The sequence below is a fragment of the Helianthus annuus genome, chromosome 11 (assembly GCF_002127325.2).
Source record: "Helianthus annuus cultivar XRQ/B chromosome 11, HanXRQr2.0-SUNRISE, whole genome shotgun sequence".
In the NCBI taxonomy this organism is placed as follows: Eukaryota; Viridiplantae; Streptophyta; class Magnoliopsida; order Asterales; family Asteraceae; genus Helianthus; species Helianthus annuus.
This window is the reverse complement of record NC_035443.2, coordinates 124665563-124678020: the sequence shown is the minus strand read 5'-3', so window position 1 is coordinate 124678020 and position 12458 is coordinate 124665563. Positions and strand designations below refer to the sequence as shown.

The following is a 12458-nucleotide window of genomic DNA, read 5'->3' as shown; positions in this document are numbered from 1 at the left end:
CTTGCCTGCGGGTGGGTTACCAGGTTTTCCCCGAAATTGGTGGTGTACCACTCGGGTTACTCTCGGAGTACTCTGTTTGTCCAGTGGGTGCCCCGAGAGTACTCGGGATTGATTTGTTGGCCGTTCAAAAAAAAGGTATTTATATCAAAATATTTATTATATCATTAATATACACCAAAGAATTTAGTTACAATTCATTTACCATAACCTCATAACTTATAATTATTGTTAAAAATACGTACAATTTTATGATCATTATTTTTTAGTGTTACTTCTTTTTAAGATATATAATAAAATGGATTGTAGTATCTCAAAAGAGATGTGAAAACTTAAAAATTTATTTTGAATAGCGAAAATATAACTCTTCTTTTGTTTTACTATTTTATCTAAATAAGTCATTTCATTAATAAAGATCATATACAAGTTTATAATTTATATTTTTTCGTCATTCAACCTGTGTAATACACGGGGTTGTAAGCTAGTTTTTATAATACACATATACTAAGAGTTTAATATATATCTTCCTATACTAATAAACAAAAATCTTTTTTGGACACTTGTCGTTCTCTCGTAATTTCTCATCTTATTTTTTTTATTTATCTCTTCTATTTAATAATAATACATATCAATATAACTAAATCTATTTATCTCTTTTTTTCATAATTTGAAATTGATTTCCTTTTTAACTCTAAAGTTTTAATATTTGGCAATTTAAGTCAAGTTTCAATCATTGGTATTATAACCCCTTTGATTAGTTTGATTTTTCACTTCTAATTCAAAAGTTTTCATTTTTTGCAATTTAACCTTTTAATTTTTTTTTACTTTCAACCCAAAGCTTTTCATCTTTTGCAATTTAACCTTAACACGTTTTTTACTTTCAACTTTGGTCCCTTATACTTTTCATCTTTCACAGTTCTTCGTTTAGCATTTCGTTTTAAATTTTCTGAGTTAACACGCCGCAACGTGCGTGTGAGGTTCAACGTTTTTTCATCTATTTTTTCCCATTTGACAGGTCTGTCGCAACGTGCCTATTTTTCCACGTTTAATAGGTTTGTCGCAACGCGCGAGTCAGAGATCGACTTAGTTATTTTTTTTCTTGATTTTACACACAGGCTCGTGGTCATATGAGAAACAATTGCTTTCATCAAACATGATATATAACTAACTAATCCCCCGCCGCATTGCGGCGGGTGGTAATTCTAGTCAAATAATATATAAAATAACCATAATTTATTAAAAAAATATGAATGAGCATATGATCTATTTAACGTGCCTATTTTTCCACGTTTAATAGGTTTGTCGTAACGCGCGAGTCAGAGATCGACTTAGTTATTTTTTTTTCTTGATTTTACACACAGGCTCGTGGTCATATGAGAAACAATTGCTTTTATCAAACATGATATATAACTAACTAATCCCCCGCCGCATTGCGGCGGGTGGTAATTCTAGTTTTTTAATGGGTATTGTTAAATATACCCAAAAAGTCAATCTTTTAGGAGAGAGAAAGGTGGGTAGGAGAGAGAAAATGGCTAGCATTAATTACTTAAATCATTAATTACCTAACATTTCTATTTTATTTTTTAATTATTAATTACAATCATTAGTTTTTAGCTTTTATATTATTTTTTAAATGAAGATAAAGTATTTTTTATACAATCAAACTTTTATGTAATGAGTTTTCTTAATCTTTGTTATAACACAAAGACTTGACAAATGTTTTTTATTAAATTATTTAACTTTTAAACCAATCAAGTTGAATAAAAATATTTTAACAATTTAATATTTTATTAACGTTCTTAGTACGCTCAAATATTTTAAATTTATATGTTAATATCAATATGTTTTCATATTAAAAAAATGTTCCAACTTCCTAATAACATTGAGTTTTAAATATTAAACTTAATTTCAATCATATTACGCAACTTATCATCATGCTAAATAAAGACATTATATATTATTATAAAAATTTTAATTTGAATATTTAAATGTCGACTACTAATTAAAAAAGTTGTTGTAGACGCTCAAATTTATAGTTTAAAAAACTTTAGTCCTATTTTTTAAACGTATACTTTAGTTTTAGTATGATTTTTTAATAAGTAATATTTTCTATACAATGATGATATTCGTATCTTGTCTCATAATCCATATATCTAAAAATAGTATTTATATCAATGATGATATTCGTATCTTGTCTGCGGGTGGGTTACCAGGTTTTCCCCGAAATTGGTGGTGGACCACTCGGGTTACTCTCGGAGTACTCTGTTTGTCCAGTGGGTGCCCCGAGAGTACTCGGGATTGATTTGTTGGCCGTTCAAAAAAAAGGTATTTATATCAAAATATTTATTATATCATTAATATACACCAAAGAATTTAGTTACAATTCATTTACCATAACCTCATAACTTATAATTATTGTTAAAAATACGTACAATTTTATGATCATTATTTTTTAGTGTTACTTCTTTTTAAGACATAATAAAATGGATTGTAGTATCTCAAAAGAGATGTGAAAACTTAAAAATTAATTTTGAATAGCGAAAATATAACTGTTCGTTTGTTTTACTATTTTATCTAAATAAGTTATTTCATTAATAAAGATCATATACAAGTTTATAATTTATATTTTTTCGTCATTCAACCCGTGTAATACACGGGATTGTAAGCTAGTTTTTATAATACACATATACTAAGAGTTTAATATATATTTTTTAATAATACACATACAATTTGTAACCTATCGATTACTTATAAACAAATAATATAATAATTATTATTGAAAGAATAAATATTTTCTTAAATAATAATATTACACGTCAATCTCCCAAAACAAACAATGATGACTGACACGTACCAGTCAGTAATTCCCATTTTCAGAACACGAAGATCCGGGCTAACATGCGTAACCCATCATCTAATCCAGTTTCCATCCTCTACACTCACGTCCACCCTATCTTCCCTGTTCCCCTCCCCCCATTGGCCCAAACCCCACAACTTAAAAACCATCCCACCACTCACATCTCGACACCTAGAAACCTACCAACCCCTCACACACACCTGATCACCCCTCCGATTATTATTATACACGTATAAAAACACCATAAAGAGCACCATCTTTTTTCTAATATCTCTGGTTGTCAGGCAATTTTCTCGTTTAACCCTAGGGTTTTTTTCTCTCTCTTCAAATACTTTGATTATACGTACATATATGTTGAGATTTTGTTAAGTTTGTGAAATTAAACCTTCGATTGTTCTGATTTCGTGTTTTTTTTGTTCGATTTTGGTGCCCACAGGGTGGAATTGGAAGAATCGGTGCGCGAATTTGGTCTCGTTTCAGGAACAGGTGTGTGTTGATTGTTTGAATATACTATTTGATTGGTTTATGTTGAAATTGATTGATTTTGAAGGTGAAAGTAGTGGTTTTGAATGTGAAATTGATCATTGATGTGGATTATTTATTATTTATTTTTTTTGTTTAGGTTTTGGAATTTGTATAGAAATTAGATTAAAAAAATTAAGCTTTTTGGGATAGCGGATGTAATGATTGTTATTTGTTTTTTGTTTTTTTTGGAAAAGTGGATATGTTTTTTATATGGATTAAAGTGTTGTGTAAATTTTGTTTTGAATTGTGTATTAAAGTGTGAGTGTGTGATTTTAGTTTTGGGGATGAGAGGCTATAGGGTTTTGTCAAGGGTGTTGTCAATGTGGCTTTTTTATTAGTTGTATATGAAAAGATGATAAAATAGTAAGAGATTTTGTGCGGTACGTGTGTGAAAGTCGATGCCTTTGGCGCGACTATGTTATGGTTAGGACTGTATGATGAAACTATAGAATTATTCCATGTCGCTTGCCGTTTTGTTTGGGGGGGGGGGTTTATGTTTGAAATTTTACGGTGTTGGCATGTCTCTGTTATGGGTATGGTAGCATAAGGAAATTATGGAATCATGCAATTGGGTGGGTGCCAGTTTGAAGTTTTTTTTCCCCGGGGGATTATATATCGAAAAGTCAAACGCCTTTTGGCGTGTCTCTGTTATGATGATTAGGGTAGTATAATAAAATTCCAAAACAATGCATTCGGGTGTCGTTGCAGTTTTTTTTCTTGGGGGGGGGGGGGGGTTATACATTTGAAAGTCGACACCTTATGGCACGGCGTGTCTGTCAGGCTAGGGTAATGAAATATAGAATCATGACATCAGGTGTCATGTGCAGTTTAGTTGGTGGATGGGGGGGGGGGGATCAGTTTTGTATGAGGTAGATGTACCATATTAGACTGTATCATATTTCTGATTTAACGTAAAGTGAACATATATAATCCGCTTCTACCAATGCATGCGTTGAGTTTTGCTTGGTTTATTAATATTTTCGAATTCGGTGTTAAGTGAACATGCCCGAAATTGATCAACTAGTAATGCCTAGAATCAAAATTTGATTGTGTTTTTTATCTGAACGCTGACCGTATCTAGAACCCAAATAAACTTGATCAACTTTCATTTTCTTTAACGTGTTAAATCCATGAAAAGTTACTAGCTATGACCTGTTTTCATTCCCTTGCACATAGTGAATATATTGGTCATGCTTAATTGTTTACAATGTGACTGTTGAATGTTTTAGCCGATGTGGTTTGGTCAATTTGTATAATAATGTGCCATAAAGATCTATATCTTTTGGTCATCAACAAAGTAGAAACATATCAGTTACATCAACAAACTGAATGTAGATGGCTTCTTAGTCAAGTCTCTCAACCGTTGTGTTCTTCATACGCGTTCTTAGGCTTTTGATTGGGGTATTACTTGTATCCAATCAGGCATAAACGAGACAGTTCTTTACATCTTCTGATCTCTATTTATGGATTTTCTTTACACTAATCCGTATTAGTGTATCCTACTAAAACTAGTAATCCTAATTTATATAAATTTTAATACAAATACTAATAATTGTCTAATAGAAGTATCAATAATATCTATCCAATAAAACATATCGATTATACCAACCCGAGTCTATCATAACACTTAATTTTATGATTTAGCGTCATTTATGGTAATGTATTATCACAGGAGAACTACATTTTGATATACACCAAGTCACACATACATCTTCGTTTCTTGTTTAATACCTGCATAATATTAGCAGCAGTATTAGCTGCTTATTGTAACTGTTACTTTTAGGATAATTTAGTTTGAAATGCTGCTACCTTATAAGTCTATTGATGTTAGTTAAGTTTCTTGATCAAGAATTTTGTTTTTCGGTTCTCCCAAATCCCAATCCCATGGATTTTGACGGGCTGGGTGTTTTCCTACCGTCCACCATTATCCTCTTTCCTATCTGCTGCATCGAAAATTTCACATCAGGGATTCTGAGGTCCATTATTGGTGCACCCGCTGCTGCCAATCTTCTCCTCTTGTGGGTCCCCTTTTCAACTATCTGTTCCATGAATTAACTTGTTATATCGTTGTTGTTTCCTGAACGATATAAGTGGGACACACTACATGAAACTGTTTAAGTACATATAAATCGTAGAATCTTTTTGTACTTGTTTGAACTTGAGTGAAGAATTGATGAGTTTGTAATGTATATCTCTGTTATCTTGTAATGGGCTAAACGCCGTGAATCAAAATATTTGGTAAAAAAGGAAAAGGGTCGAACAGGATGGCATGTAATTTAAATGCATATGACCTCCTTAGTCACTTGATCAAAACGTTCATATTAATATTGAAATAATATAGTCTTTGCAAACATGTTTAACACACTGTTTATATAGATTTTGTGCAAAACGTCGTTTGGGTCAACTAAACCTGCTCTGAACAGTATAAAAAAATACTTGATTTGACTAATTACCTAAACCGTCTGTCACTTTTAATGTTTAAATTTTTACTTTATGCAAATATTAATGGTATATGCAGGACGGCTGAACAATGGAGAAAAACGACACGGGATGCCAAGCCACTCTAGAAGCTCCGATCCTTTGTGTCAACAACTGTGGATTCTTCGGCACCCCAGCAACCATGAACATGTGTTCAAAGTGTCACAAAGACATGATCTTGAAGCAAGAAGAGGCTAAACTTGCCGCATCTTCGATTGAAAGCATCGTCAACGGACAAAACATCAACAAAACTACGGTGCTACCCAATTCAGCAGGGTCAGAGGTGGCTCTATCGACCCAACCGTCTTCTGCACCACAAGTTCAAGCCGAGAGCAGTGAGAAGCCGAAAGAAGTTCAGGGTCAGGGCCAAGGTCCTTCTAGATGCACAACATGCAGGAAACGTGTGGGTTTAACTGGTTTCAGTTGTCGATGTGGGCATGTTTTCTGTTCTGTTCATCGGTACTCCGACAAGCATGACTGCCAGTTTGACTACCGGGCCACTGCAAAAGATGCGATAGCTAAAGCTAACCCTGTGGTGAAGGCGGAAAAGCTTGACAAGATATGAAGCAGTCGAGAAACACATGTTGGTTTGTTATAGTTGCTTTATATGGTTCTGGTGTGTGGTGACTGATGAAATGATATTTAGGGTGGCGTGGCCTTTGCATACCAATGAACTCTTGCATCTTGTTTTATCATCCGAGTTTATGTCAAAGTGGTTGTCTTATGCTTTGGTTTGATTGATGTTTGTTGTGGTTCATCTTGTGCTTTGTCTCGTCTTTCTTTCATATGTGGATAGTCGAGTTTCTTGATTGTGTCATGTCGTGTTGTGTCGTGTCGTGTCGTGTGATGTCGTGTTGTGTCGTGTCGTGTCATGATGTTGATGGCTAATGTGATCCGAGTTCCATGTCATTATGAAATTAAATAAAATGGGTGTCTATAAATATAGTTTCCTCTTTTTATGTTTCATTTGAGGTTTTACATCATTTAACAACCTAATTAGGGATGTCCATGAAGGGTATATTTAGAATTTACATAAGGATTTGATGAAACACTGGTTAACACCGATGGTTAACTAGCTGGGTCGTCTCTTATGTGGGTTCAATCTCCTTCTCTACTCGCTCAAGACTGAGGTCCTGCAAAACAGCAACACCGTTAGCTCGTTAAGAGGGGAATATGGGGGATTTGATGAAACACTGGTTAACACCGATGGTTAACTAGTTGGGTCGTCTCTTATGTGGGTTCAAGCTCCCTCATTTGAGGTTTTACATCATTTAACAACACAGTTACTGGTTTGTATAAGTTTGTCTTAATTGTAGGGGTGAGAAAGTATATAATAAAGTCAGGATCGCTTATGAAATTTGGAAAACATGGGGTCTATAGGGGGTGCTGTGGAAAGTCAAATGGTGCAGGTTGTAACATGAAAGGTATATTTAGAATTTACATGTTTGGAATTTTTAGTTCATGTATGTTTCTCACTAATTCTATATCTAATGTTATTGAATCTTCTTGGTTAGATTTCAAAATCCTATTGATGATTTTGTGTTCATAAAGAAGAACACATGAGTTTGTGTGACTAGTACTTTATTTTTGATATTGTTTTGTTTAAATCCATACTATACGATTGATTTTGGTTCATTGTTCTTGTGTTGTGATTTATAAACCACATTTTTCAAGTAACCTAGCGTAGGGGGTATCCTATCGACTCACCGACTCACTCAAATGTTGTTTGTTTGACTATGATCAATGATAGTTCGGGTTAGGGTTCTCAATTTAAAACCTTAGTTTATGGGCTTCAATTTCAAACTTTAAGAGGTGTAGAGTTTGTTAGATTTTGTGTCAATATTCGGAAGTCCTTAAATGTTTAGGTGATCTAACTTTACATTATTGACCTTAGATTAAGGATTTGTATAGAATCATGACAAAGTTACATTCACCTCTTTTATTTTCCGCTTTTATGTACATTGAAATTGCACCTCTCCTTAATCTTCAGTAATTATACTAATTATTATCTGCGTTTAGGGTTTTTCTACGAACTTCATCATTTTCAATTCCACTAATTATTAAAATTCTAATTAACTTTTTGTAAAATAACTATTTTTCTCAAACAATTAAAGTAACAAAATATGCGATTTTCACCATTCTTCTCTCTTCCTTTTCTTTTCTCCTTTTTATCTTCTCTTTACCTTTTCTTTTCTTTTATTTTCTCTCGTTACTTTAATTTTATAAGGTTATTTAAATTTTTATTAATTGTTAGGCATTTTGTTTAAATTTTCTTTTGTTTTATCTAATCACTTTCATTTTATAAGGTTATCTAATTTTTTATTAATTAATTAGGCATTTTGTTATCTAACTAAATTATAGTCTCTTTATAGATTTTACTTTATTATATACTAGGTTAAGTATCTGTGTGATACGCGAGCTTAACAACCTTTGTGATACACATGCTTAGTAAGGAAACATATTGTAAATAATAAATGAATAACAAACTTCTTTAATCATTGTGAAAGTGTAAAGTAAAACACAAATACAATCAGGTATTTAACATAATACATGAATTATTCATAAATCTCTAAAAACTTCTTTGTACACGGCGTTAGATATTTTATTCGTAACATTGTCATCCTATCTATTATTAACAATTTTAAACCGGCCTTGCTTTTTTACTCTTGACCTAGCGACATACAATTTGCCATTGATTAAAGACCGGGTAATTCAAATACAAACCAACTTTAGATAAAAATTGCCCTTGTTTTTTTATTTATTGTCATTGCAAAACATACGTACAATGGAATATAGTTGTTACTATTAGGGAAAGTCGGTAAAAAAAATAATCTTAAATTTTCAATATATTAATAATAGTATTCATTACATTAACTTATCTTTTTCTATTTTACTAAAAACAAAAGTATGTAATTGAGTAAAATAATGTCAACGTCATTTTCATTCAATAACATTCTATGTTTGTTTAAGGAACAATAAAATGATGACGTATAGTTTAATTTGGAAACTTTGCATGCAAATTCCATATAATGTCTTGAAAGTTAATAAACCGAACAATATAATGTCAGAAAACTATAATTATAATAGAAAAACTAAAACTGTTGATAGTATAAAAAAAACACTATATGTAAAAACCCATAAGTATTTTTAATTAAATGACACGCCTTATCTTTTTTATGAAATAAATTTGGATTTGGTGACACTTGAAAAAAAAATTCCATAATTCCATTAATTGAGCTAGATATATAACTGAATCTTATGGTATTACCCTCTGAGATGGTGACTTAGTGGATATACCCTTCATAGGTTAAGTTATGAAAAGAAAAGAAAAAAAAATGTAAAACTCATAGTATTACCCTCCGAGATGGCGACTTGATGGATATACACTCTAAGGTAAACTCACTACACTAATTCAAAAGATATTTCAGTACGTTGGCTGACGTGTGCGCGACTATACATATTTTTACAATGAAATTACACACGATTTGGTTTTAAATTTATAAAAGTGATTAATACTTTTACATCAAAACACACACGAAAGAGGCAAGTGTACCCCGTCATATATGTAATAAAGTATCAGTAAGAACCAAGTATCGATCCACGGAAATGGGCGGAGAAATAATACCAAACCTTTGTCACTCAATTACCGGTAAAAACATAAGTTGTTTGGTTTTAATTAAACTAAAGTAAGCATAAACAAATACTTATAAAACATAGTAGATTTCAAATACTAAAATAGATAAATAGCCTTGCTTAATACACAACCAAAGCATGTCAACTAAGTCGGTTTTGGCACTAGAAGCATTCGGTCAATTTTCCAGTTTAAGACAGTTAGTATCCCTTTCGGGAATCCTAACGTGACAATCATTCGGAAAGTTAAAACGATAAACACACTTTAACCACCTAAAATTGTTCTTTAACGTGCAATTGATAAATGTCTACAAAAATCTCCTAAAAATAAGTTAGTCATCCGTTAGGAGTTTTCTAACCTAACTTAATCAAGGAAAGCGACACCGATAAACACAATGCAACCACCGAGACAAGCATAAACTAGATTAAATCACAACCAAGTTCATTTTATAAATCTTGCACATAAATTCACCAAGATAGCAATTTTGGCCGAAACTACTAACTAAGCTAACAAATCATGGCAAGAATTCATAACAACACCATCTAACCCGTTAGGGTCCTTCCGTGAGGGCAAGCTTTCTTGATTAACAATAATTACATTTTATTAAACCACTAACCATTTCTAGTATCATGGTGCCCACATTTTAACCAAGTTACACTAGTTAACCAAATTAAAAGTTTACTAATACATGATTAATTAAGCTTCATTTTTCAACTATCTTAACTAACCAAGTACCAATCATCCAACACAATTACTTATAATCAAGAAATCAATATCAATAACAAGGTTGCAAACTAATCATCAAAGATAATCATAGAAAACACTTCAAAATGTCATTACAAACAAAGATTAACACACTAATGGTTATAATCAAGCAAGGAATTGTTGTGTTTTTGCCCAAAGGCTACAATAATACATAAATAATCAATCTAAATGCTTGAACTTAACAAAAATATGGAAAGATTTAAGAAACCAAACCATAAACAAGCATAAGAATGAGAATCCGGATAGTAATCGAGCTAAACCGTGGCTTGAATCCGGGCTAAAGCTAATGCTTCCGGAGCCTGAAAATCGCCTGTGAAGCTCTCCAAAATTCCAGAGTTACGAACAGAATGCTTCTGTTCGCTTTTTATATTTTTTCGATGTCGCACGGTCGTGCACCGATCGCACGACCGTTCACTTTATGCATTATTGGAGTTACTGTTCATGACATCAGCAGAGTTGACTGGTCTTCGCTCTCGCTCGACCGTTCTTCATATGGCACGACCGTGCCATTCCTGGATCTTGTTGCACGGACTGCAGCACTGATCGTTCATCACCGGGAATTAGCTGATCATCGGATCCGCACGGGGTGCAAGGAATGGCACGACCGTGCCGTTCCGGGATTTTCTTGAACGCCTTGTTGCACTGGTCGTTCATCACTGGCTGATCTTGGTTGGTCGGAGATGCACGGTCGTTCCTCAGACCGCACGACCGTTCTGCATGCCCAGGTCAGTTTTCTAACAGAATGTTCGCAGCTTCGTCGTTTTGTCCGGAAAGTCCTCGTTTTAACTATCATCTTGTCCGGTACGCTGTTTTAGGCCTGTAAACAAAAGTATACATAATTAAGTATCCGAATGACGATTTTACGGCCGAAAACGCATAAAATGGGGATAAAATGGGGGACTAAAATATGTTTAAATTAGCGAATATCAAATCTCCCCACACTTGAACCTTGCTTGTCCTCAAGCAAGCTAAACTAAAATGCAATAAAAGATAGAATCAAACAAGAACGATAATTTACACACTATTTTATTGAAAACAAATATAAACGGTTAGCCGGTTTTTCGAAAGACAACATCAAAAGACTAAAACCCAACAAGCATATGCAATTATATAGCGACAACCAAAAAGCCGTGACTTCACATTTAATTGACTCAACATGTTAATCTTCACACAACTCACAATGTTCACACACACTCGGTTTTATTTATGAAACATACATAAAATGTGTACGTGCAAACACTCAATGCCTCGTCAATGAAATGTGTAATATCATAAGCTTGTTATAAGATCTTGTCTCCGCCAACTAACATGCGAAAAAGTGTAAATCAAGAGGTCTTTACGGGTTGTAACGTTAGGCTTGGGCGAAGGGTATGGAAATGGATATTTAAAGTGGCGAAACGGTTAAAACTCGGTTTTAGCGTTTAACTAGCGATAAACAATACAACTATACATACTAACGACTTAAAAATGCGACTTTTGCGCAATCGAGCTTATCAACGAAATTTGAACATTTAAGAATTCAAAGTTGCTCGTTTTTGTCAACTTTACCCTATTTTAGGATGTTTTATTTTCTGTGTTTTTTTTTTCAATAACAAAATAAACTAACGGATTTATACAATGGATAGTAAACTATAACAAGCGCTAGTTAAACGATTATTTTAGCCGAGTTTCAACACTAAAAGGTTTAAAATATAAAAAGTCTAAATATGGCTAAGTGGGCGATAATATTGGGTAGACAAAGGTAAACGGGAAGGCTCGACATGGTTAATCCTAAAGGGTAACATAGGGTTTACGGGAAACACAACACAAAGAACAAGGCTAACAACAAAGGGGTAATCTAAGTGCCTCTATCACTTTTACACAAATCCGCAAGTTCATGGTCTTAACAAGTATACTAGTGACAAGTTCTAAATTACACATAGCATCCGGCTCACTCCTATATCCGAAATGAACAAATATATAACAATATCAAGGCTCAAATATGCTCACGTAATGGAAGGAATGGGTAAAAGTGTGAAGACTATCATGCAAGTCTTTCTTTGTTTGTCACGCTTTCCGGTTTTCTTTTTCAAAAATATTTTGCTTGTCGAGTTTTCATCAAGTCCGAAGCTTTCTAAAACACAACCAACCGGTTTATTTACTAAAATATATATATATATACTGAAAACATATATTTTTAAATGAATTTTTTTAGAGGACAAACAA

General features: G+C 33.1%; 1 protein-coding gene across 2 annotated transcripts; it reads left to right on the top strand.

Moving 5' to 3' along the window:
• The first annotated feature begins 3058 nt into the window (after window positions 1-3058).
• Window positions 3059-6793, top strand: LOC110890626 (zinc finger A20 and AN1 domain-containing stress-associated protein 8). 2 transcript variants are annotated; one of them, XM_022138236.2, is made up of 3 exons: window positions 3059-3162; window positions 3291-3340; window positions 5898-6793. In XM_022138236.2, the coding sequence occupies exon 3, from the start codon at window positions 5910-5912 to the stop codon at window positions 6420-6422; it is 513 nt and encodes a 170-aa protein (XP_021993928.1). In that variant the 5' UTR covers window positions 3059-3162; window positions 3291-3340; window positions 5898-5909; the 3' UTR covers window positions 6423-6793. The 2 variants fall into 2 exon arrangements, with proteins under 2 accessions (XP_021993928.1, XP_035836173.1); XM_035980280.1 differs by having other exon boundaries at window positions 3124-3197.
• The last annotated feature ends 5665 nt before the right edge of the window (window positions 6794-12458 follow it).